This window comes from Mesoplodon densirostris, chromosome 5 (assembly GCF_025265405.1).
Source record: "Mesoplodon densirostris isolate mMesDen1 chromosome 5, mMesDen1 primary haplotype, whole genome shotgun sequence".
NCBI classification, from domain to species: Eukaryota; Metazoa; Chordata; class Mammalia; order Artiodactyla; family Ziphiidae; genus Mesoplodon; species Mesoplodon densirostris.
In genome coordinates this window covers 424470-450294 of record NC_082665.1, presented here as the reverse complement: position 1 = coordinate 450294, position 25825 = coordinate 424470, and the positions used below count along the sequence as shown (strand labels likewise).

General features: G+C 50.9%; 3 protein-coding genes across 10 annotated transcripts in view; 2 read left to right on the top strand and 1 right to left on the bottom strand.

The window, feature by feature from the left end:
- LOC132491422 (germinal-center associated nuclear protein-like) overlaps positions 1-17097 on the bottom strand; it is a 44004-nt gene extending 26907 nt beyond the window's left edge. Inside the window, exons 1-10 of one of the 2 annotated variants that reach the window (XM_060100307.1) lie at positions 16864-17097; positions 14718-16001; positions 14204-14427; positions 11774-11852; positions 11411-11552; positions 10159-10349; positions 5361-5500; positions 3547-3744; positions 2962-3230; positions 1239-1401 (exon numbers count right to left, since the gene is read on the bottom strand). In XM_060100307.1, the coding sequence (XP_059956290.1) occupies positions 1239-1401; positions 2962-3230; positions 3547-3744; positions 5361-5500; positions 10159-10349; positions 11411-11552; positions 11774-11852; positions 14204-14427; positions 14718-15894 (2583 nt within the window). In that variant the 5' untranslated portion in view covers positions 15895-16001; positions 16864-17097. Of the gene's footprint in view, positions 1-1238; positions 1402-2961; positions 3231-3546; positions 3745-5360; positions 5501-10158; positions 10350-11410; positions 11553-11773; positions 11853-14203; positions 14428-14672; positions 16002-16863 lie in introns of both variants that reach the window. The other variant, XM_060100306.1, reaches the window with a different exon arrangement.
- Positions 5874-7996, top strand: LOC132490897 (periodic tryptophan protein 1 homolog). The gene is made up of 2 exons (XM_060099693.1): positions 5874-6750; positions 6985-7996. The coding sequence occupies exons 1-2, from the start codon at positions 6012-6014 to the stop codon at positions 7752-7754; spliced, it is 1509 nt and encodes a 502-aa protein (XP_059955676.1). The 5' UTR covers positions 5874-6011; the 3' UTR covers positions 7755-7996.
- LOC132491423 (endoribonuclease YbeY-like) lies at positions 16982-22974 on the top strand. Of its 7 annotated transcripts, XM_060100308.1 has the most exons (5): positions 16982-17010; positions 17348-17578; positions 19233-19361; positions 20594-20662; positions 21714-22974. In XM_060100308.1, the coding sequence occupies exons 2-5, from the start codon at positions 17369-17371 to the stop codon at positions 21798-21800; spliced, it is 495 nt and encodes a 164-aa protein (XP_059956291.1). In that variant the 5' UTR covers positions 16982-17010; positions 17348-17368; the 3' UTR covers positions 21801-22974. The 7 variants fall into 7 exon arrangements, 3 of the variants coding, with proteins under 3 accessions (XP_059956291.1, XP_059956292.1, XP_059956294.1); XR_009532671.1 differs by lacking the exons at positions 16982-17010; positions 20594-20662 and having other exon boundaries at positions 17017-17578; positions 19233-19581; positions 21714-21749; XR_009532672.1 differs by lacking the exons at positions 16982-17010; positions 21714-22974 and having other exon boundaries at positions 17017-17578; positions 19233-19481.
- The last annotated feature ends 2851 nt before the right edge of the window (positions 22975-25825 follow it).

Genomic DNA, 25825 nt, shown 5'->3' with positions numbered 1-25825 from the left:
GGAGGAGGACAGGGAGCACTCTGCCGAGAAGGGCAGCCCAGCCAGGCCCTGGAGGAGGGGAGCTCTGTACACTCTGTGAGCAGAAGGAAGAGCCGGGAGAACAGCAAGCGCAAAGGCCCTGAGGCAGGCGCCTGCTGGGGGCTGGGGGGGGCTGGGGTGGAGCCAGGGAAGGCAGGAGAGGAGATGAGGTCCAGGAGACAATGGGCCACTGTGGGCCACTGTTAGTGAAACACTTTGTCTTTCTAAAGAAAAACACTTAGATTTCTTTTGAGTTTAAAATTATTAAAATGGGTACAAATGGTCGACTATCACTGGTATTTATCAACCGCACAAAGTTCCCCAAGCTGCACGTTGTTAGAAATCTTTTCATTTGTTCCAGAATTTCAGTTCTCTTGGAAACTGTCAGATCTAACAATGAGCAAACTTGCAGAAGACTTTGCCTGGGATGATGGTGGGTTTAGTTGCTGTTTACAGGAGGACTTGTGACCAAAAAAGAAAAATGACCTGGAGTCACAAAACCAGCCAGGCAGGTTCCTGAGATCTCCCAGGCAAGCTCCTCCCAACCCAGCAGACGCCAGGGGCTCCCAGCAAGGACTCCAGGCGGCATTCTCCCGGCGGCGTTCCCCCACCACCACCCCGCCCGCCAGCAGCTGCGGGACAGCACAGGGGCGTGCTCTGTGAGGTGGGCGTGCAGGCTGCTCTGTTATCGTCCCCAAGTGCTTCAGAAGGGGAAGACCTGACTCTGGAAATCTGAGACCAGGAGTTCACACTCTATGCTAATCCTGAGGTAAGAGACTGCTCTTGCCCCATCTTTGTAATCCCAGTGCAACAAAGAGCAGGCACTTTAGATATTTACCGAAATGAATTTAGCAACATCAAGCTCACTCCAAAAATGAAGACTGATAACACTAATAAGTTCTAGGTTAGGGGAATGTGCATGCAGTTTGCTTTTTGGCTTCTTTGTTTCCATGGAAGATGATACTTCTGAACGCAAGTTATCATTCTGAAGAGATCTCTCTCATCTGAACCAGAAGAACAGTATTGCCCACTGCACAGCCTTTCCATCGGTCATCAACTGTGCCAACCCCATAAACAGGTAACAGCAGTATCCCCTCAGGGGCTGCTGCACAAGACTTAGCCCAGGACCCGCTGAGATGCTCCTGTCATAAAGAAGCTCTTAAATGTCACAAGTAGCAACCAGCTTTCATCCATTCTGCAAGTACAGTGTCAGTACTCACCTGATTAAAGTAACAGTGCAGAAGACAAGCATTCAGATAAGAAGCTGATTGGACCAGTTTGAAAAATCGCACAAAATTATTACTGTTCAACGCAGCAAAAGCCTGAACAGCAAATTTCACTTCAGAGGAGTTTCTAACGGCAGGATGGAACTGCTGCACTTCTCTGTTAATTAAAGGAGATGAAAGGGGTTAGAATTTGATCTTTAATTAGACAAAATTTCCATGAAAATAGATCTGACAATAAAACAGATTTCAACTATACTGAAAAAGAAGGTCTTGATATGGTCACATGTGCCAATATGTTCATGGTTTACCAATGTCAAAGCCACCACTCTTGGGCTGGATCGGTAGCAAAGATTTTCTTTAAAAAGATGATGAGGGACTTCCCTGGTGCCACAGTGGTTAAGAATCCACCTGCCAACGCAGGGGACACGGGTTCGAGCCGCGGTCCAGGAAGATCCCACATGCCGCGGAGCAACTAAGCCCGAGCGCCACAACTATTGAGCCTGCGCTCTAGAGCCTGTGAGCCAAACTACTGAGCCCGCGCGCCACAACTACCAAAGCCCGCACGCCTAGAGCCTGTGCTCCGCAACAAGAGAAGCCACCACAAAGAGAAGCCCGCGCACCACAACAAAGAGTAGCCCCCGCTCACCGCAACTAGAGAAAGCCCACGCGCAGCAACAAAGACCCAACACAGCCAAAAATAAATAAATTAATTAATTTTTTTAAAAAGATGAATAATAAACAAATTGAGGCAATAATTTAAGAATTGATTATCAAAGAGTTACTTTAATGCCAACTGACTGCCAGCTGTGTTTGAAGATGACGTCTAAGAAAGTTTAACTTTGTTTTGTTTATAAATAAACTGATGTGGGGACTTCCCTGATGGTCCAGTGGTTAGGAGTCCACGCGCTTTCTGCTGAGGGGCCCGGGTTCCATCCCTGGTCGGGGAACTAAGATCCCACAAGCCGTGCAGTGTGGCCGAAAAAAAAAATTATTAATTATTCAAGAATTACTCAAGATAGGGGACAAATGCCTATTATATACAAAAAGACCACACAGCCATTTTCCCTAACTAGTTTATCTCCAAGGCTTAATTTAAAATCAATCACACACCTACATATTCTGCAAGCTGAAAAAGAGTTTCAGCATAAATAAGGGAAACTTGGAATCCAGTTTACCAACGACAGGAATGGAAGGCTAGTGGACCCTAACATATTTCTCATATTAATGTCTACAGATAGATCAGAGCAAGGTTTAAGATTCATTCTTAATATCCCACCCTTAGCATTTGTTTCACACGATTTTTTCCTCTCCTGTGACTTAGACCTTGGACGAGGTCTGTGTGCACACGCATACGAGGAAACACGCTGGCAGCTCTGATAGGGGACCCTGAGCTTTCCTGTCCTAGTTCACTCGCCTCCTCTGCGCAAACAGCAGATTCCTTCCTCGTGCTCTCCCACTGACAAGGAGAACCCGTCCTCAGAAAGGGCCCGGGGCCCGCTCTGGATGCACTGGCGCCAGCAGGCATCCCCAGCCCTCTGCTCCCAGTGCCTCAGCTCCAGGGGCTGCACAGCCGAGCCCAGCTTCCTCACTGATGTCCCGGCGTTCGACACCACAGAAAACTCAGTGCTCCCAGCACCGCTAACCCTAAGTGCCCTCTTCCTGGTTGAAGCCTGCCTTTCCCTATGGCTCAGGCTGGCTTCTGCCCTGGGAAGTTCACCTTAGGATGTCCCCCTTGTTGAGGCTGAGCAGCACGTTGTAGCCCTGGAACTCCGCCTCGCTGGCGCAGAGCACGCCCTTGCTCCTCAGGTCCTGGTACATCTCCTTCAGGCTCTGGAGGCACTTGGTCGTGTTCTCGTCGTTGATCTTGGCGTCAAAGGAGGACATGGGCTCCTCACACATGAAGTGGGCGCAGTGGATGTGAAAGCGGGTGCACTTCTCAATCAGAGACACCGTCACTGGGTCACACAGGTGCTGCTGCGTGATGTCCTGGACATGAGCGAGGCGGAAAATTACACGTGCACACGCGCCGTACGCACACACGCACACACACCTTACACACGTTTCTCGTATACACAGAGATCTCATTAACATATTCCCGTACATAAGAGTCAGCTATTAGAAAAATCACGCTTATTACCTGAATTTTTCAGATTTCAATTTGAAACGAAGCCCATGAAGTACATTTTAACAGGACTTTGCAATGATTTTGAGTAACAGTGTATTTTTTGTTACGGATGAAATATAACTGAGTACAACGACAAGAACTCTCACTTTCACTCTGGGCTTCACAAGTGGCTGATACCTTCCGTATGCCCCGCATGCGGTTCCACACGAAGTCGTACCAGTCCCGCAGGCTGCCCTCCTTCTGGTCCATGATCTGGGTCACCAGGTAGTCCATGGTCCTGCTGAGCACCGCCGAGGGACGCAGCTCATGCGGCAGGGGCTCCTCCTGGTCTGCTGAGGAGCGACTGTACTCCTTCACGGCTGCCGCGTGGTCCACCTGAGGGCAGGGAATAGAGACGAGCGGCTGGGTGGCAGGTGCTAGCCCAGCCTCCCAGCTGCTGTGCCCAAAAATGGGGAAAACCACACACACACACGCTTAAATAAGGTCGATACTACAGAATACAATTTTAAAACGTAGAATTTCTCTTTGAAGGTAACAAGTAAAATTCAAAGACAAAATAGAGAAACTTGGTTTTGGCAAACATGACAAGAAGTGAAGATCAGAGGCTATCACATCAACACACAGAGGAATTTAGTGAAGACACATCTGCTTGGCCCCAAGCACAGAGGTGTGACAGGTAAAGGACGTTGAAGATTCTAAAAGGTCTCAGCCACGCTCAAACACCAGATTAGGTCTACACGGACCAGCAATGGAGCCGGCAGGGAGGAGGGCGAGGTGGGGCAGGGGAGCAGCAGGGCCTGGGGAAGGCCCTCAAGAGTCTGGAGCTGCATCTTCCACCTGCAAGAAGAGGCTGGAGAGGTGCGGCTGAGGGTGGAGCCGAGACGCCCATAAGCCCAGGCCCTGGGCACCGGCTGGGAGCTGTCATCACCGTCTCCTGGGGCAGGAGCACTGGGCCTCTGCCTTGAGAACTGCTGCCTCGCTGGGGACCCTGAGTCACGCGGAGGCAGCTGTGGGGAACCACCGCCAGGGAAGGAGCAGACGCCCGCAAGCAGACTTAACAGAGAGCAGAAGGACCTAACACGGTGCCGATTTCTGGGGAAACAACTGGGATCGTGCACGGACACATATTCAGGAACCTTAAGAAAGGTCACACGCCTGATACAGCACTTCACGCGCAGGCTCCATCGGAAGGAAGGAAGCTGAATACCTTAGAGGCGTTACACACGGCATGCCCAACAGAATTCTTCATAACACTGAACAATCAGAAACAGCCGAATGGCTGCAAAATGGGGAGTTTGGACAGAGCTACATAATCAAATAATATGCCTACATTCAAAATTTTGAATGCTTATAAAGACTTTACCATAACAAAAGAAAATGCTGCGGATAAAATTTTAAGTGAAAAAGATTCATACAAAATCATAGCTACAGCATCATCTCAAATGCACAAAATATAAACATAAAAAAGGACAGGAATAAAACTGTGAAAAGAAAAAATGGGAAAATTTAATTTATGAAACAAATCTGTGTCTATTTTTTTTTTTTTTTTGCGGTACGCGGGCCTCTCACCGTTGTGGCCTCTCCCGTTGCGGAGCACAGGCTCCGGGCGCGCAGGCTCAGCGGCCGTGGCTCACGGGCCCAGCCGCTCCGTGGCATGTGGGATCTTCCTGGACCGGGGCACGAACCCGTGTCCCCTGCATCGGCAGGCAGACTCTCAACCACTGCGCCACCAGGGAAGCCCTGTGTCTATTTCTTTAGGGAACTATGGTCCAGTCACCTTATGCAAGACTGCTTCCTACACACCTCACAATGCAGACAATGGAACATGACTGTTCATAGCACACCCCCACTACCCTCTAGAAAAGTAAACACCAGACCAAATATGGACAGAAAGGACCAGTGCAGCCTTCCCTCCCCTGCACACGCCCCTCCACCCCAGTGATTAGTACGGACAGCAGCTTGGCGAGCACCCTGGGGGCGTGGCGCTCTACCTGGTCAGTGCCTGGGACCACTTCAAACACACTCAGCTGGCTCCGGGTCTCCCGCATGTATCGCTCCTTCTCGGGACACATATCCGGGCACGTCCCAACAAACGCCCTCGCTTTGTCCAAGTCGGTCCTTTTCACCCGAGCTGAAGGCATCAAGTAAAAAGTAAAAATGCACCACACAGTTACTAGGAAGTCAGAGAAGTGTACTTTCATAATGATAAAAGGAGAAATAAAAATAAACATCAAACTACAAAGGAAAAGAAAGAAATTTTAAAAACACTGGGCCTTAGAGAAAGGAAAGCACAGCCTACCACACCAGGTGACAGGCCATCAAGGCCCATGAAGACCCTCCAGGGTTTCTCCCCTTTCCAGATGGGTCTCCAACAATCACAGACCTTCAGGGCACTCTTTGGGGCGGGGGGGCGCACACGTGGGTGTTTATGGCTCCTATAATGACCTCAATGACACACAATCATGCTGCAGTAATTTTGTTAAAAGGATCCATTTGTTGCCACAGGAACCAGCGCCCCGAGCCTGTGCTCTACCGAGGCGCCTCCCGGAGCCCGTCGGGGGGCGTGTAGACCCGAGCGCGGCGGGGCTTCGAGACCCGCTGGGGCCAAATCTTTAGCTTGAGGCGTCGCTGCGCCGAGGACGATGAACCGCAGCCGCCAGGTGACGTGCGTGGCCTGGGTCCGCTGCGGCGTGGCCAAAGAGACGCCAGACAAGGTAGAGCTTAGTAAAGAAGAAGTGAAACGTCTCATTGCTGAAGCAAAGGAAAAATTACAAGAAGAAGGTGGCAGTGATGAAGAGGAGACAGGTGATCCTTCAGAAGATGGCATGCAGAGTGCCTGTACCCAGGCCCGACCTCAGGAGCTCCTGGAGGATGGCGACCCAGAGGATGACAGGACGCTGGATGATGATGAGCTGGCCGAGTACGCCTTAGACAAATATGATGAGGAAGGTGACCCAGATACTGAAACTCTTGGTGAATCTCTTTTGGGTCTTACAGTCTATGGGAGTAATGATCAAGATCCTTATGTTACTCTGAAAGATACGGAGCAGTACGAACGTGAAGATTTCTTGATTAAGCCCAATGACAATCTCATAGTTTGTGGCCGAGCTGAACAGGACCAGTGCAATTTAGAGGTACATGTTTATAATCGAGAAGAAGATTCTTTTTATGTCCACCATGATATCCTCTTGTCTGCATACCCTTTGAGTGTGGAATGGCTGAATTTCGATCCTAGCCCGGATGATTCAACTGGAAATTACATTGCTGTGGGAAACATGACCCCCGTTATTGAAGTGTGGGACCTTGATATAGTGGACTCTTTGGAGCCAGTCTTTACACTTGGAAGTAAGCTATCAAAAAAGAAGAAAAAGGGCCTCCCTGGTGGCGCAAGTGGTTGAGAGTCTGCCTGCCGATGCAGGGGATACGGGTTCGTGCCCCGGTCTGGGAGGATCCCATATGCCGCGGAGCGGCTGGGCCCGTGAGCCATGGCCGCTGAGCCTGCGCGTCCGGAGCCTGTGCGTCCAGAGCCTGTGCTCCGCAACGGGGGAGGCCACAGCAGTGAGAGGCCCGCATACCGCAAAAAAAAAAAAAAAAAAAAAAAGAAGAAAAAGAAAGGAAAGAAGAATTCCTCAGCAGATGGGCATACCGATGCTGTCCTTGACCTTTCTTGGAATAAGCTGATCAGAAATGTACTGGCCAGTGCATCAGCTGATAACACTGTTATTCTGTGGGATATGTCCTTGGGGAAACCAGCAGCCAGCCTTGCCGTACATACAGACAAGGTCCAGACTCTCCAGTTTCATCCATTTGAAGCACAGACTCTGATTTCTGGATCATATGATAAGTCGGTGGCTTTGTATGACTGCCGAAGTCCAGAGGAAGGCCATCGAATGTGGCGATTCAGTGGGCAGATCGAGAGAGTGACTTGGAATCACTTTTCACCTTGTCATTTTTTGGCCAGTACAGATGACGGCTTTGTATATAATTTGGATGCACGTTCAGATAAGCCAATTTTTACACTTAATGCACACAATGATGAAATTTCTGGTCTTGATCTAAGTAGTCAAATCAAGGGCTGTCTTGTGACTGCATCAGCGGACAAGTATGTGAAGATCTGGGACATATTAGGAGATAGGCCAAGCCTAGTTCACTCTAGGGACATGAAAATGGGAGTTCTCTTCTGTTCTTCCTGTTGCCCTGATTTGCCATTTATTTATGCTTTTGGAGGTCAGAAAGAAGGGCTTCGGGTCTGGGATATAAGCACAATCTCTTCAGTAAATGAAGCATTTGGAAGACGAGAGAGGCTTGTTCTCGGCAATACAAGAAATTCATCTGTTAGTGGCCCTTTTGGGAGCAGGAGCTCAGCAACACCAATGGAGTCTTAATGAAGAGCATACAGTTTCCTGTTTTATTTACCCTAACTCAGTTTTTTAAAGCTGGCCTGAAGGTGTTCCCTGCTGCAGCCATCAAAATGACTGAAACAAAATTGCCTGACATTCCTCTCTGAAGCTGTGGTGGCAGCACAAACAGGGCTGGTCTTTGTGCTAATAACCTTTCAAGCATGTGGTCTATAGGGCTCCACTTGCATTTCTTGAAAGGGATAATAAAAAAGGTTTTTTAAAAATAAAAAAAATAAAAAAAATAAAATAAAATAAAAAAAAGGATCCATTTGTTAAATGAAAATATTCAAAATTTGCCAGTATTCTAAAACTCTCAGTATTTCATTATGTTTTTAGTATAACAGGAATCACATAATGGAAGTTACCTGGGTCCTGACCTAAATAAACCACTATGATGACCCACAGAATTAAATAGTTAACAAAAATATCTTTTAAATGAAATGGAATGCAACAACCTAAAATTTAAAACATTCACATCTTATTTTTATTTATTTTATTTTTATTTTTATTTTTTTTGCGGTACGTGGGCCTCTCACTGTTGTGGCCTCTCCCGCTGCGGAGCACAGGCTCCGGACGCGCAGGCTCAGCGGCCATGGCTCACGGGCCCAGCCGCTCCGCGGCACGTGGGATCCTCCCGGACCGGGGCACGAACCCGTGTCCCCTGCATCGGCAGGCGGACTCTAAACCACTGCGCGATCAGGGAAGCCCTCTTATTTTTATTTTTAAAAATTCCAATATCGGGCTACCCTGGTGGCGCAGTGGTTGAGAGTCCGCCTGCCGATGGAGGGGACACGGGTTCGTGCCCTGGTCCGGGAGGATCCCACGTGCCGCAGAGCGGCTGGGCCCGTGAGCCATGGCTGCTGAGCCTGCGCTCCGCAGCGGGAGAGGCCACAAAAGTGAGAGGCCCGCGTACCGCAAAAAAAATTTAAAATTCCAATATCTAGTAATAATTTTTTTTTTGCAATATAAAACTCGCATGTCAATGACATAATGTATGATGGCAGGTTTTATTACCGTGTTAAGCAGACACTGTGATTATTCCATTACAGCTTCTCCATAGAGGAAAACCCTACAGGTTACACTTACTTTTGAAAAAACTTTGCAAAGAAGGGTACATGTGCTGTTGTATTTTTGGTCACTGCACATATTGCTTAGTGTTAATAGGATACTTGCTTTTTGAGTAGGTTTTAAATACATTCGCGTGGGTCAACATTCCAAAGGTGTAACAATGTCCAAGATGGGACGCCCCCCTGCCTTGCTCCCCTGTCCTGACCATCAGCATGAGCGATCCTTTCTCACCTCCATGACTTTTACACACACGTAAGCAAGTACGCTTACGTATATACGGACACACACACACTTCCCTCTTTTCTGTACACAACTGGTAAACATTTCCCACGCCTTGCTTTTTCCACTTCACAATACATACTGATCATTTTTCCATAAAGAAACTCCAGTCTTCTTTCAGGCTATTTAGAATCCCACTGTATGGACAGTCAGTTTCCAATCTCTGTCATGACAAACAACCTTGTGAGTGAATCGCACACACGTCGGGTAGTTTGTGGGATGCACTCCTGGAAGTGGAATTCTGGGTCAAAGGCGTGAGTGTCCCCAAGCCTGAAGACACTGCCAACTTGTCTCCCCGGGAGCACCCTGCCCAAGGATGCAGCGCTGGGGCCCGATGGGGAGATGCCGCCCTAGCGGGTGTGGTTTGCATCTCTCAATCTCTCGATGCTGTGTGATGGGCCAAGAGCATCTGCATCTTCCCATTTCTTTTTTCCATGTTTAAGAGCCAACTCTTTTTTTTTTCAGCCACACCGAGCAGCTTGCGGGATCTTAGTTCCCCGACCAGGGATTGAACCCAGGCCCTCGGCAGTGAAAGCAGCGAGTCCTAACCACTGGACCGCCAGGGAAGTCCCAAGAGCTCTTGACACTTCCTTTTCTGAACCTCTCAGACCTTACTCGTTTTTCTACTGGATTTGGTCTTTTTCGTACTGACTCTACAGGACTTTCTGTACCTGGGAAATCAGCCCTTTGTCTGTGATGAGCTACAGATTTTCCCCCTGGATTGACATCTTTTATTTGTGGTGATTTCTGTTAAATAGGAAGTTTTTATTTTTTTAATGTGTGCTTTCTCAATGTCTAAAAACTGCCCTTTTAAATTATTTAATCTAGCGTGGATCAATGGTTTGTTGGCTTTCTTCCGAAAATAAAATTACGTTACAAACACATCTGCACTATCTCCACGTCTACATTCACTGCCTCAGGAGACTAGAAAGCAACAGAGATCATACGTGCAGACTCAACGGCAGTGGAGCCCGCAGACGGAGGTCACCCCTTCCCTCATGGCTCCCGAGAAGACCGCCTCAGCCAAGACGCAGCCCCGTACCTTGCCGCATGACTCTGTCCCTCTGGTCAAGCAGGCGGTACTTCTCCTCGGATGTCTCAGCCACAGTACCTATCAGGGCACTGAGAGACGACACACACAGCCCAAGACCCTCGGAGCCCTCGGAGCCCTCGTCGAACGGGTCTCCCTCAAACTGAGGGGGCTTCAGAAGACTCGGCTTCTTCACTGGAGAGCTGCAAGGAAGATGACATGCTAAGAGCTGTGTGTCCATCAGGCATTCGGGTCATGTCCACATCCGAACGCTTCCCTTATCCTCCGGGATACCCTGCTCCTCTACAGCTGGGAAGCCCAGCGCTGAAGAGAGGCGGGCTTGACGACACGGGCGATGACCGTGCAGGCATTACTCATGCTGCGCATAATTCGTCGTCTTCAAGTGAGAGGCGCCCGTTTAAACAGCTGAAATGAATGATCTGTAGACTTCTATCTCAAAGGAATGAAACTGAGAGTGGAATAAAAGAACGTTTTGACGCCATGAGGAAACACCACGCCTACACGTCTTCATACACAGCTCCCCCTCGGTAGAAGGATGTACTAAGAAGAACCGGGCGTTCTCTGTCAGCTTCCCCACGTTCTAGCTGGCTTTCAACATTCCATGAACTTGAATGTCAAAGAAGATGTAAGGAAAGGAGAAAACAAAGGCAAATCCGCAACTCAACTGTTGACTGCAAAACGTGAGGACAACTATACACTGACCAAAATATGTGAAGAAGGATTGAACAGAAGCAGGCCTGATGTGAAAGGAAGGTGAGGTCACACGGGAGGCTGAGGCCGCGAGCCAAGGGGAGGGAGGGAGGGAGGGAGGAGCCTTCGGGAACAGAGACTCCACACACACGGAGAGGTCTCTGAAGTGCACACCGAGTGCCACACCTGGCCTGAGAGCTGTGCACACGGCTGCACGGTTGTAACAACTGCTAGAAGCGATTATTAGGAACACGTGGTTTACAGCCAGTCACTGGTCGCCTGTACACGTATACATCAGACGGCTGACGACAGCACCTGCGTGGGCCGTGGGGCTGAGGGAGGGGAGGCGCCCGGGCCTCTTCAGGGCCGCCTCCGTCTTCCCCTGCCGCAGGCCCTCTTCCCACCCTCCAGCCCCTACTCAGGTGTCAGCATATCACCCACTTCCCTTTCATGCTGCCATGATGGCTATGAAATCCCTCCTGTTTCGTGAGAGGAGAAGTCACAGAACCCACTTGCCCTGTAAAACACAGGCGTTCGGAAGGACCAGCCGCACCTTTTACTCAGGCTGCCGGCTGCAGCCCTGACCACGGGCTTGCCAAGCGAGGGGTGCTGAAAGGGTGTGTCCTCGGCGCCCGGGCCAGCTTCACCGTCACCTGGCTGCTTCTCCTTGAGGGAAAAGGGTTTCTTGTTGGGACCTGAGGACACAAGAGTCAGGACAGAGTTTATGATACACAAGTCACTCGACACTGGACTTTACTTTTTCTTGAAAAAGTAATATTGTAATTGTGACAGGATGTTACAAAGGAACCCAAGGAAATATTACAAGGCAGCCCCACCCCACCCCCACCCCACACAAAGCTTGAAGGCCTTGCACACAAAGCAGCAGAGTCTGTGCAAACATCAACTGAAAACTCACTTGTTTTTTTCTTGTGCCAGAAGATGGCCATATCCTTATGCAAACCTTTCCCCTTCTTCCTAGCCAGGGCTGCAGATGCCTGGAAAACAGTCCACAACACAAAGTACGAGGACATCAGGAGACCAAAGGAAATGAAGCTCTCAAACGCAATTAGCAGAATTCTATACACCTCTGCCAGCCACATGTTCTGACCACACCATCTGCCTTCAGCCCCGGCAGCCACAGCCCTCACCTACCTTGCCTGTCTCACAAGCATGTATTTGCCCTTCTCCTTTTCGAAATTAATCACTTTACCGTGATAGAACCCATAAACTTGGCCTTACTGGCATTTGGTGACATGAGTCTCACCAGCTGACTTACTGTACGGGAACAGAAAGACTGCCAAGTCACTTAAACCCAAAAGGAAGCTGCAGAATGACACACACGGGGTATAATTTATCATAAAATATACATACACAAAACCAACTATATGTTAGTATACCTGTAGACGTACCTATGAAAATGTTAGGAAAACACTCACCACGCTAGATAATGGTGCTTGCTCTAATGGGAGAGAAGGGGGTGATGAAGGACCTCAACTTTCCATTATCCATGAAGTGCTTACAATGACAATGTATTTATATATTTTATTTTTTATGTATTTTTTTAGGGATCAGCTGGAAGAAAAAGCACATTGCAATAGCTAGAAAATAACTTAAAGCAATGAGAATTGCTGTATGACCCAGCAATTCCACTCCTAAGTATTATACCCAACAGAATTGAAAGCACAGTCTTGAAGAGATATTTGCACACAATATTCATGGAGGCATTATTCGCAATACACAAAAGGTGGAAACAACCCACGTCCGTGGACAGATGAATAGATAAACAAAATGTGGTAACAGCCATACAATGGAATAAAAGAATGAAATACAACCACATGAATGAACCTTGAAGCCATTATGCTAGCTGAAATAAGCCAGACACAAAAGGACAAATATTGCATGATTCCACTTATCTGAAGTATCTAGAACAGGCAAATTCATAGAGCTAGAAAGTAGATGAGAGGTCACCAGGGGCTGGGGGAAGGAAGGAATGGGGAGTTACTGCTTAATGGTTACAGAGTTTCTGTTTCAGAGGATGAAAAAGTTCTGGAACTGGATAACGTAAAGGCTGTATAACATTGTGAATAAAAAAAATCAACAGAAGGGAATAAATGGCAAAACCCCTAAAACTGCACATTTTCTTGGCACAGAACTTCCACTCTTTAAACAATTTAAACAAAGGATATATTCAGAAATATATGCACAAAAATGTCCACAAACAGAAAGTTAGCCAAGTTGGTAAACTGGATAGAATGCTATGTAGCACTTAACAACCCCATTCCCATCTACACTGTTCATGGCTTTCAGAAGCTACTAAAGATTACCACATGGGGCTTCCCTGGTGGCACAGTGGTTGGGAGTCCGCCTGCCGATGCAGGGGACGCGGGTTCGTGCCCCGGTCCGGGAGGATCCCGCGTGCCGCGGAGCGGCTGGGCCCGTGGGCCGTGGCCGCTGGGCCTGTGCGTCAAGGGCCTGTGCTCTGCACCGGGAGAGGCCACGGCAGTGAGAGACCCGTGTGCCGCAGGGAAAAAAAAAAAAAAAAAGATTACCACATGAAGAGGTTACCAAACGGTGTATGTGGTTGTGATCCCATTTGTGTAAAAACGAGGTGACTATATAATTACAAAGACATCTACCATAGTCTTCACAGTTGATATCTTAGAGGATAGAGAACTACGGGTGATTTCGTGCCTCCTGCCATGGGACTTTCTGGGGTTTTCCCTATGTTGACAGGTAATACTTCTATCATTGAAAAAAGTATGAAAACATGCTTTCCAATTTTTTATAGAACGTAATTTTTCCCCACAAGGATATTCAGAAAAAATAACAAAATATATAAAGCTACATACTGTGAGCAGCTCATGTAAGTGTACACCCTACAACCAATGTGTTATGCGTACACGTGCATATACACAAATTTAAAGTCAAGGTAGATAAACGATTAAGAGCAGTTCTCTCTGGAGGATGGGATTACAAGAAGATTTTACCTGTTCTCTATCGTTCTGAATGTTTACAGTGATGATGTACTATAACCACATAAAACAAAATCAAAAACAAAACAAGAAAACTCAAGTTTGAAAAAGTGCTATGTGGCTACAGGGACACTCCCATGTGCTTTAGAGAAATCTTTGACCTCACGGGAATCATTCACCCATCATTTCTGAACGCTGCATTCAGTGGGGATTGCAAGCTTTTCACAAATGACTCTAATTTATGAAATAAATAGTGCTATTCCAGTCTCTCTAAGTTAAGACATTACTTTTCTAAATTCTAGCAATAACTGATAGATTTTTAAAAACAAGTTTTAAAGTGACAAAGTTCACTCTCACTTTGTCAGAGTACTCACATGATCAAAAAAATACACCACTGCAAGCTTTTTGCTGCGCCTGGTATAGATGCGCTGCACTTTAGCAATTTTGCCAAAGTGGTTCTCCAGAGTGGTTCTGTCATTGAGATAGTCAGGGATGTTCTTGCACTGGATCGCCGTGACTTCAGCAGGTGACAAGCCCCCAAGACTGTCTGTGCTCTCACTTCTTTTACTCTGACGGCCAGGAGTTCCTCTTAGAGAATCTAGGGGATCAGAGAACGGGCACAGAAATGTATCAGATGCAATGTTTTCAATCAATAGGAGGCACCACCCAGGTAAGAGCAAAGGAAATCTTCATGGATGTAAGACCTGCTCTGAGATCCTATGGTATGTTAGGATCCCTAACGTTTACGGGGGGGTTACTATGAAATTCAAACTAACACCCAGGGAAATTTACCAAGAACTTGCCAGCAGAATTTACTGTACTTTGTACATTTTTAGAGCGCACCTTCTTTTTTATCTCTACTTTCAGTTTCTTCCTCTTTATTCACACCTGGAAGCCGGGAAGGTGCCAGGACAGACTGACTGCCTCCTGGGACGGCCAAGTGGTCATTTTCCCCAGACTCCGCACAGCCAGATTCCTTTTTAGATTCCTTGTTGCCCAGGCGCCCTACTTCTTTATTGCTTTTGAAGACATCCTGTATTGTCCGACCGAACAAAGTGCCTCCCCGGGGTCGATTCAAGCGGACGGGTCGTTTTTCTGGAGGATGATCGCCCCGCAACAGAGGGTCCAAATCTTCTGCTGCATCATGACCGTGCCTCCGTGGGGACCGATCCTGGTCCTCCTTCCTTTTCAGTCCTTTCATGAGGCTGGGAAGTGGCTCCATTTGGGAAACAGCTTCTTCGCATCCTTGTCTGACACCTGTTTTGCTAACTGGGAAGGGTTCACCCAAGGACCCTGAAGAAGCTATGGGGAAGCTAGTAAAGCCACTGTTAGAACTTCCAAATAGTGATTTGGGGCCTTTCTTCTCTTCCTCCACATTTTGACTTGACAAAGCAGAAGTAAAGGCAGATGATGATGAATTATTATTACCTGGTTTTGAAAAGGTAAAATTTGAATTGGTGGCTGAACTACTTGTCACCTGAGAAAAACAAAATGGGGCCAGTCCCCCATGTCCACTACTGACTGGGTGGGAAAATGTAAAAAATCCGGAAGTAATTTGGTTCTGAGTTTTCACTGGCTCGGATTCAGCCCCCAATATGGGTCTGAACACTGAATTTTCCAGAGGTTTAAAGCTAAATTCTGTTTTCCCAAAACCAGAGCTTGATATTTCTCCAGTCTCTGGTCCAAAAGTAGAAGTACTTGGGAATGCTCCAAGGTTGGGTGATTTAAAACTAAATCCTGGGTTTCCAGGCACCGATGAACTTGAAGACCCAGAGGTAGCTACAAAGGCCGGAATGTGTTCAAGTCCAGAAAAGAGTCCAACATTTGAGGTGTGGGAGAATCCTACTGTTTGCACTGAAGAAGAAGGACTTTGTCCAGAAGGTGCTGGAAAGCTGGACACCTGTGAAAATCCTGAGCTCTGCCCGGGTAATGTATTGTTTTGTCCAAAAAGAGAGGGCTGACCAAACCGAAATGGTGGCTTGGCTTGAAACGTCCCTATGGAACTACTGGAAGACGGTGGAAAAGCACTAGGCTGCTGCCCACTGAAAGGATTAGCTGGATTCATCTTCTGATCCAATTATTGGAAGGTAATAAATACTCCGCGCAGAAAAGGAGTCCCCTTCCTCAAACGATCTGTCCAGCTAGGGAGCTCCCCCTCATCTTCACAATAAGCTGAAAGACAAAAATTCAGCCCATCACAGCTATGTAGTGCTGGAAGACTAAGAAAAGAATTTTTCATCACGTGTCAGGTAAAGCAAAGGGCTAAGTATTCTTATTTTCTGAGAGCCAACTGGTGGGGTTGTTTTGGTTTGGTTTGGTTTGGTTTTGAGTACGGGGTAGAAGTTGGTACCAATAAATTACTTTGTTACGGAGCTTTAAAGCATGATCGTCTAAAACTAAAAACAAACATTCAAAACATTTTACTGAATCGGTCAATTCACGGTAAAACCTCAAATAACAATATGAAAATACATGCCGTTACTCTTTTCAACTGAAAGACAGGAGGTTTCTGACGTCTTTCAGTCTCGACAGCCAGAGAATTAGAAGGCAACACTGTTAAAACATTAGTGTTTCAGTGTTTCCTCCCGTCTAATTTTTCTCCCAGTAACCAGAGCACCAAATACTCTTTCCAGACAAAGAAATAATTGGCGTTTTTACACGCGGGCGATTACCCCCAGGAGCTGGCTTGAACAACAAGAGTGCTCACGCAGAGACGCTGCCCCACCCCAGACCGCCGAGGGACAGGGGCACCGGTACAGCGCATTCCAAACCTCGGGTGGCGAGGTGCGTGGCCCCGCACCCGCTGTGTTCCTCCCCGCGCCCGCAATGTCCTCCCGGCGCCCCTGGCCCTGCGCCCCTGGCCCCCCCTCCGTTAGCGACACGGGCGCGGCGGCGGGAAAGGGGGAGACCTCCGCCCGCCAGGGCCCCGCGCCGCGATCAACGTCCGGCTCAGGGACACCGCCACCCACCGTCCCAAGGCCCCCTGGCGCCGGGCTGGAGCCGCACCCAAGGACCGCGACAGCCAGAGACTCACCGTCCAACTGCCCGCAGCGAGCAGAAAGCTACGCGGCCCCACCTCCGGTCTGTCCCGCGCCTGGGCCGCGACGCGCTCGGGTTCCGCTTTCTGGCCGGCGGCGGCGGGGGCGGCGGAGCTTCCGGTGGGCCCGCCGGCTTCCGGCCGGTAAGTTCCTCTCCCCAAAGAGGGGCGGCGAGCGTTCCCCGCGGGCGGTCCGTAGCCCACGGGGCGCCCCCTGCCCCGCCCCGCCCCCACTGTGCACCCCTTCACCGTTGGGCCTTTCCTCCCCGCCGCCCCGGTTTCCTAGTGGCTGTTGACGTCTGTCTCGCGCGCCTGACTCCACGGCGTGTTCACGTCTTTCCGTGTTACGCTTTCCTTATGGTGAAAGGGACATTCCATGACGTTTTTCAACGAACTCCACCAAACGAGATGAATTGAGGGTGTGCGCGCGGGTGTTTCTACAGAACTTAGGATGGCTTTCTGAGTTGTCTGCCTTTTACAGGGCGCGGTGGCTCCGGCCGCGATGAGCTTGGTTGTGAGGAACCTGCAGCGGGCGGTGCCCCTGAGGCGGGCGCGGCTCCGCGAGAAGGTGCAGGCGGTGCGGGGAGCCCTGGGGGTGCAGAGGTTCGACCTGGGGGTCGTCTGTGTCGACAACAGAAAGATTCAGCAGATTAATAGAATCTACAGAGACAAAGATACCCCAACAGATGTGCTTTCCTTTCCATTTCACGAGGTAAAAGCTGTTTTCCTGTTCCTGTCTGGCCTGCCTTCCTCTGTAAATCCCTGTTAATTATACCACAGACATGATTTTAAGTTTTACTTTGAAAATTTTCAAATACACACAAAAGGAGAGAGTACCGTGTGACCATCCCTTATTGATCAGATCCTATCGCTGGAGGAGGGGAGGTGATTGCCCCCCGACCCCACGTTCTGTATCAGTGAATTAAAGAGAAAGTGCTTCTGCAGTTTTAAGTGTGACTCAATAATGCATATGTATCGGTTGAAAACTTTTAAATAACTCTGAGAATAAAAGGACAGAATTGGGTGAATCTGTTAAACAAATACGCGATATCTGTCAGGTCACTACCTATGTCATGTGAATGATCGATCCGAGGCTCCCCACACTGTTCGTAACAGCATAAATTAAGGCAGCCCTTTCGGAAGGCAATCTGACAGTTTACTTGAAGTAAATCTTTTTTTTTTTTTTACATCTTTATTGGAGTATAATTGCTTTACAATGGTGTGTTAGTTTTTGCTTTATAACAAAGTGAATCAGTTGTACATGCACATATGTTCCCATATCTCTTCCCTCTTGCGTCTCCCTCCCTCCCACCCTCCCTATCCCACCCTTCTAGGTGGTCACAAAGCACCGAGCTGATCTCCCTGTGCTATGCAGCTGCTTCCCACTATCTATCTACCTTACGTTTGGTAGTGTATATATGTCCAAGCCACTCTCTCACTTTGTCACAGCTTACCCTTCCCCCTCCCCATATCCTCAAGTCCATTCTCTAGTAGGTCTGTGTCTTTATTTCTGTCTTAACCCCTAGGTTCTTCATAACATTTTTTTTCTTAAATTCCACATATATGTGTCAGCATACGGTATTTGTTTTTCTCTTTCTGACTTACTTCACTCTGTATGACAGACTCTAGGTCCATCCACCTCACTACAAATAACTCAACTTCGTTTCTTTTTATGGCTGAGTAATATTCCATTGTATATATGAGCCACGTCTTCTTTATCCACTCATCCGATGATGGACACTTAGGTTGTTTCCATCTCCGGGCTATTGTAAATAGGGCTGCAGTGAACATTTGGGTACGTGACTCTTTCTGAATTATGGTTTTTTGAAGTAAATCTTGATTACTGTTTAATCCACTAGTGTCATACCTAAGGAAAGCAGTGGAAAGAAAATAAAATGTTCAATGTGTAATATAAAAATATATTAAAGTATCCACTTATCATTTTCCCTGATAGGAAGTAAAAATATTAACACCCTAAATATCAAGCCATAGGTGACTGGCCTAGTGTGAACAGGCCTCAACTGAATGGACTGGTCTTTATGTGGGAAAATGAGAAAGATTATTTGTTTAGGACAAAACGACAACTGGAAAACACAGAAACGTGAGCTTGTATCGATGTGGTGATTTAGCTCCATAGAAGTTAGGGAGCGGGGTGGTTGTGCCTTAGGAAGGATGAAAGAAATGGAAGGTTCACTTGACAGCGTGGGACCGTCTTCAGTCAGTCGTGTGTAGTGTCTCTGCCACGGTTCCCAACCTGTCTGCCTTGGGACTAGTGACACAGGGTCTTTCGGGGTGAAATCTGTAGGCCTGTGGTCGGTTAGTGTTCTGAGGTCGTGTTCTCCAAATGTGTGTTTCCTCATTTTCAGAATCTGAAAGCAGGCGAAATTCCCCAGCCTGATTTTCCAGATGACTATAATTTAGGAGATATTTTCCTGGGAGTGGAGTATATCTTCCAGCACTGCAGAGAAAATGAAGATTACTATGACATCCTGACTGTAAGTGCTGAAATGACAGATCCTGATTGGCAAAGCAAAGGCTGATGTCCTCCATCCAGGCCGTGAGAAGAGGTGGAGACGACACGGGCATACACACCATCGTCCTCGTGTAGGACAGAGGTTACTGGGGGAGACCCCCAGACAGGGGCAGCACCCTCTCACCATCCCTCAGAGAGGAGAGCCTGGGCCATGGGGTCTGTGTGCCCCATGGCACCATTGGGTGAGGGGAGAGGACAGGGAGCATGTATGTGTATAACTGAGGAGGGGGAGCCCCCAAAGTGGCCTTGTTCTTAGCTTTACGTCTGGAGATCAGCAGGCTGTGTTTGGCCAGCTCGGACCTGCTGCGTGAGCTTCTTCCTGAACTGCCCAAAGCAGGCAGGATTCTGGCCTCCAGGACCTTCAGATCTGTCTCCTCAGCTTGATGCCACGAAGGGTGGTGGGAGTGTTCTGAAAAGTGGTGCGTGATTGAGTCGTGTTTCAACGTTCCTGTGGATTCAGTTGAGGTGTTTTCCTTTGGCCGAACAGCCACACCCTGAATTATCATCTTTGGGGAGCCTAGTGCTTCCGAGGCTTGAAGCAGAGCGTAGAGCTTCGCAGCGAGACGCCCTGTGCTCAGGCATCAGGGTGCTGCCAGGAGGAGGGTGTGCTTTCTCCCTGGGAGCTGGGGCAACCGCAGCATAGACAGGACTAGTCAGCACAGGTCTCTGCTCTGGGATCTCTGTGGCCAGCAGCTGTGCACCCCTGGGGGCTCTGGGCTGGGGGGCAGTTGTGGACCTCTTCCACTCCCCCACACCTCCTGAGGATTCTCTTACCCCCAGCAGAGGGCCAGCCCACACTCCTAGGGCCCTCATCCCCCGGCACAGGGCCAGGCCAAGCCACCGTCCTCCCAGCTGGTGCCCAGCTAACAGCCCGGGGCACCTTCCCCCTCCCCCTGCCCTGGTCCTCCATGTCTCCACAGCTACCCACCCATCTGCCCCCTCCCCAGCCCACCCCACCCCACCCCAGAGGAGATCCTGATCTTCACATCCTGCCACGGGCCAGGCCTACTGCTGCTCCCCAAACCCCAGCCCTGTGACCTCACCACCTGCCCACAGCCTTGCCTGGGCCCAGAGGAAGCTTCCTAACCTCCCACCGGGCATCCACGGAGCTCTCCCTGACTTCCTACCCCTCCTCCCTGGCTCATGGCTTGGTCCTGACCACCCCCTGAGGCAGCTTCTTAATTGTTCTGACAGGTGACTGCCACCCACGGGCTCTGTCACCTGCTGGGCTTCACACACAGCACGGAGGCCGAGTGGCAGAAGGTAGGAGCCATCCCCTGTCCCCAGCACACACACAGGGGGCATTGCAGCCCGAGGCCCCAGGAGCCGGGGCTGCACCACCTGCCCCTTGCAGTCAAGTATGAAAACCAAATGGAGAAACGCAGTGAGATAAGGAACTTATCATGCCTGCTTTATAAAAAGGCAGGGTTTGTCTTAAATACTGGACTCTCTAAATGCTGTTAACTGCATTGTTTATTCACTGTTGAAAGAAAGGTCTGAGGAGAGACACTACATTCCACAAATTCTATAAAATTCAAATGGCTGAAAGTTAAAAAACCTTTACAAGAGACATTGTGATGGTATTTGTCAATGGAAACAGGATTGAGAGCGTGCAGGTGTCTGATCCCGACCTGTTAGGTAAAGTTCTGTGGCAGTTTGTTTCCTGGAAGGCTGCCAGTGTTTACTCTGTCTGTGAAGGTCTGTGTTAGTAAATGCACCATATTGTGTTTTATTAACTCGAATTATATTCGTAATCAGACGGGTTCCCTGAACAGCCTAGAAGAAAAGCATTTTTTCCTTAACGAGGTAGTCTCCAGGCAATGGGCGTCTCCCCGGCCTTCCTAGGCTGCTGGGTCCACACCGGCCACACCCTGGCTCCGCATTGCCTCCGCCCCGCCGCCCCCCGCCCCACAGGGCCGCCTGGCTCCCCTGCTCAGCCCCACTGCTTCCCACACGCCGGCAGCATCTCAGGAAAGCCTCCAGCGCGCTTCCCACCAGCCTGCCCTTTCCCTGGGGGGCCGTCCTCACACACCCGCTGCAGTGCTTTCAGGGCCGGGCCACCCAGTCTGGCCCCTTCTCCTGCGACCCAGGCAGGCGCTCCTCTTCATGCATGAGACCACCGCCCCAGCACCCGGCCCCAGCCCCCTGCGGGGTTCACACGCCACCGGGCAGCACATCGGTGCTCCCTGTGCACTGGGACCGCCGCCTGCCTTGGGCTGTGTGGGAGGCCCCAGGCCTCGGGGAGGGAACGCCAGGGCCCGAGGAGGCCAGGCCTCTGGGCCAATCTGGAGCTGTTTCCGCCCCTTTCTTTCAGATGTACCAGAAGGAGAAGCAGGTTCTCGAGGAGCTGAGCAGGCACACAGGGACCAGGCTTCAGCCCCTGAGCAGGGGCCTCTTCTGACCGAAGTGCCGCCATGTGGAGAGAGAGTGGATACCCCCCCGGGCCCCAGGGACCAGAGCTCCCCACGCCGAGGTCCCTGCTGGCCACTGCTGTCCTGTGGGGCTGCACAAGTGCCAGCCGTAGCAGGCGCTGAATTCCACAAGTGGAACTTGCCTCTTAAAACACGAGAGGAGGGCTTCCCTGGTGGCGCAGTGGTTGAGAGTCCGCCTGCCGATGCAGGGGACGCGGGTTCGTGCCCCGTCCGGGAAGATCCCACATGCCGTGGAGCGGCTGGGCCCGTGAGCCATGGCCGCTGAGCCTGCGCGTCCGGAGCCTGTGCTCCGCAGCGGGAGAGGCCACAGCAGTGAGAGGCCCGCGTACTGCAAAAAAAAAAAAAACCGAGAGAAATTTCCACTCATTTCTTGGTTCAGGACACAGTAGGTGTGTTATTTGCAGCGTTGTAAATAAAATAGTTGCAAGTGCTCAGGATGCAGAGGTGGGGCGTGTCGGCCGCCTCCTCCCTGGGGCTCTGCCTTTGACAAAGCGGCATCTCCCACGTCTGCATCCCTTCAGGACAAATCAAGCAGCCCAGGTGGGCCTGCCCCCACTTCCCGTTGGAATCCTGCTGGATTCGGTCCCATCCAGTTCTCAGGAGCGCTGGGGCCTGGAGCCTTTGCTTGGTGCCTCTGCAAGGTGAGGGACAAGGCTGACCCTCGAGGTGGCCGCAGGGCCAGGCCTGCCCCCCGCAGGGCACCCTCAGCACGCCTCCTGCCATCACCCACCCCTACCCATCGGTCCCGGTCAGGCAGTTGCTCACAGACTGTGCTCGAGTCCTTTGCCGTGGCCCCGGCGTGGCAGAGCTCCGACTGCCACGTCCCACCCTCCTGTAGGAAAGCCTCCCTCCTGTCCGTATGTCCTGCCGTGTGAATATGAAAATAAACCCAGGAGTTTACCCCAGAGCTTCATCCAGAGCTGTGCACAAGCTTCGGGCATCACGGGCGGGAGCAGCTCTGGAAGGGGCGGGCGCCGAGCCAGCCCGGGGCCTCCGAGCACCGACCACAGCGCCACAGACCCTGCAAGGAGCTCTGAACTGGTCACGGCGAGAAAACACGGCCTCTCGGAGACCCTGAAACCCCAAGTACTATGATCCTAAGAATTTGGTGTCTCCCATAAATCGATTTCAGAAACATGAAAACGTGTTTCCCACTGGATTTGTGTCCTGAGCCGGGACTTTCCCTGGCTCTCGGGGGCACGGACCCTGTCACGTTCCTGAATCATCGGCCACGTGACCTGTTTGTCGTCAGTTAAGCTCGTTCTCGGTTTAAAGTCTAACATGGCAAAGACCAAAGGTAATCCCACAAAGCTCTCCCCAGGCCTTTTTAAGGGACTGAAGGGGTCCTGAGACCCACTGGTCCTATCAGCGAGTATTTGGAGTTCTGCACCTGCCATTACAGCTGACCCTCCAGAACCTCTGGTCACGTCCGGAACACAGGCAGGTTTTCTCCTGGGTACGGGCCTGAGCAGAACTGCTGGGAGCTGGAGGTGGGAGGTCCAGCTCTATAGGCTGACGCCTGTGAGCGTTTCCCCAGGGCTGGATGGTTTGTCCCTGCCAGCAGCCGTAGTAGTGGCCCCCAGGTCCTGCTACCTGGTGTCAGGTACCGAGCAACCTGCGTGTGCCCTGACCCTCCGCTTGGATGGTGTCCACATGTGCACTGTGGCCATCCTGCGTTTGTCTTGTCACCAGTGACCCTCTCCATCGGCATCCCGTCCACGAGAAGGGCGACTGGTCAGGTCTTATTGCCCATTTTCAACTAGTTTTTCTTTTTTCTTATTAATTCTGGGGTGTTTTTATATATGGTTGAAAACATGCCTTGAATTTTAGTACAGGATACGAGCAAGTGTCCTTCTGACCTGAGTCTGAGAGAAGGCCGCCCCACGGTCCGTCGGCAGCCGTGCCGCCTGCCGGCTGCGCGGCCTCTGTCCGTTTCGTTCTGCTGGTCGTTCCTGCCCACCCCGCCCGGGCGTGTGCTGTCAGTCCCAGAGCTTCCTGCAAACCCAGCATTGCCAGAGCAGGGCTCCTGCGCTGGGTGGGGCCGGCATCCCCAGCCCTTTACTGTCCTGGGCGTGTTCTAGATTCAGCTCCCAAGGCCGTGACGCCCTGGAGGTGCCGCGCCAGGTCCGCAGGCCACTGAGCACGTGCAGTGCCTCTTGCTTCGTGTCCTCAACGTCTTGCTGAGGGGACCTCCGCCAGCGGACCCGCCAGGGTGCCAGGCACAGCTGGTCAAAGGACGTTTCCTCACAACACTTGCCACTAAGTGCCAGGAGCCAGTGCAGCCCCCACAAGCGGAGGGCTCCGGCCCCCAAGACCGCCCCCCACTCTAGACCAGGGGACCCACTGTCCAACACCACCAGAAGTCAGGGGTTCCCACGGCCCCCGCCTCTGGTTCAGTGATGAGCTAGAATGGCCCACAGAACTCAGGGAGACACTGGTTTCTTACAAGGGACACAGATGGACAGCCAGATGGAGGCGTCCATAGGGTGACATCTGGGAGCTTATGTCCCCGTGGAGCTGGGGTGGGTGCACCCCCCAGATGTGTTCACCAGCCCCATCTTCCGGTGGTTTTGTGGGGGCTCTGTTAGGGTGGCAGGGCTTGAGTAAATCGCCGGCCTCTGGTGATTGGCTCAGCCTGCAGCCCCTCTCCCCTCCCTGAGGTTGGGGGTGGGGCCTGAGTTCCAGCCTCTCCTCAGGGCTGTGGCTTCTCCTGCGACCAGCCCCATCCTGAAGCTCTCCGGCGCCCGGGTCACCTCGTTAGCACACGAGCTCTGTGCCAGGAACCAGGAGAAAACCAGATAGACGTGTCGTGTTATGCTGCGGTATCACGCCACGCCCCCACTGTACTCCGGCACCCGGACCCCAGAACCCGCCTCCCTAGCAGCCCCACCCTCACTCCCAGGGCCTGCTCGGACCTCTTCAGCTTCCCCAGGTTGGCATGCCTCGGGGTGCTTTCCCCCCGGGCCCTCCTCAGCAGTGACCGCCACTCCTGCAGGCCCCCCCAGTGGTGACCTTGCCGGGCTTCTCCCAGCACCGGACTCTCCCGGACTCAGGAACGTGTTTCCTTCATCCCGGTTGACCCAGCAAGGCCAGGTGTGCGGTCGTAGGAAACACGTATGTTGGTATCTGTCCCTGGCTCCTGACGTGGGGCTCCTCGTAAATTCCCAAGTGACAAGAGCACCAGGAGCCCCTTTTATCCTAATGAGGTGACTCTGGGTGGCTCCTGGGTGGAGGCTGGTCGCCAGGAAGACCGAGCCAGGATGAGAACCTTGGAGCTTACAGCGCCACCCCACGCCCATTCTCCAGAGTGGGGAGGGGACTAGAGATGGAGGTGCCCGTGGATCAGGCCTCCGTGCAGTCCCCACAGCATGAGGCTCGGGGGGAGCCGGGTCGGCAGACACAGCCACATACCGGGAGGGTGACGCACCCCACTCCACGGGGACACAGGTGGCAGCCTGGATTTGTGACTGAGCCCTTAACCTGTGGGATCCGACACCATCTCCAGGTGGGTGATGTCAGAACTGGACTGAACTGTAGGACACCCATGCGGGGGTCACAGAGGACTGCTTGATGTGGGGAAAGCCCACACATTTGGTGACGGAAGTGAAATGTCGTGTGTGAAAGTAAAGGAGACTCACAGGTGAGAAAAGACACCGGAGGGAAGAGCGGGGCTTTCCGGACTTGGGAGGTGAACAAAACTGGGTTTTTCCAATTTACCAGACCATCCAAACATGATGAACTTCTGTCAAATCTCTTCCCTCTATTGAATTAATAATTACGCTGAGAAATAAAACCAAAGGGAAAAGCCATGTTAGAAAACGTCAAACTGAATGGGAATTCCCTGAACCGGCTCAGACGTTTAACTGCACATTTAACAAGACACCGGCCGTCTGTCGAGACGAGCTGCACTCAGGCACCCAGGCCCCGGCCCTCTCCTCGCTGGGCAGCTGCACGGGGCGAGGTCAGCCCAGGGGGAGCCTATGTGCAGCCAAAG

Bases quoted from the DNA above. Each gene is read 5' to 3' on its own strand.
- LOC132490897 (XM_060099693.1), top strand. From the start codon at position 6,012: ATGAACCGCAGCCGCCAGGTGACGTGCGTGGCCTGGGTCCGCTGCGGC. The intron at 6,751-6,984 runs GTGGCGCAAGTG...AGAAAAAGAAAG, and splicing joins GAAGAAAAAGGGCCTCCCTG to GAAAGAAGAATTCCTCAGCA.
- LOC132491423 (XM_060100308.1), top strand. From the start codon at position 17,369: ATGAGCTTGGTTGTGAGGAACCTGCAGCGGGCGGTGCCCCTGAGGCGG. The intron at 19,362-20,593 runs GTAAGTGCTGAA...TTGTTCTGACAG, and splicing joins ATTACTATGACATCCTGACT to GTGACTGCCACCCACGGGCT. The intron at 20,663-21,713 runs GTAGGAGCCATC...CCTTTCTTTCAG, and splicing joins CGGAGGCCGAGTGGCAGAAG to ATGTACCAGAAGGAGAAGCA.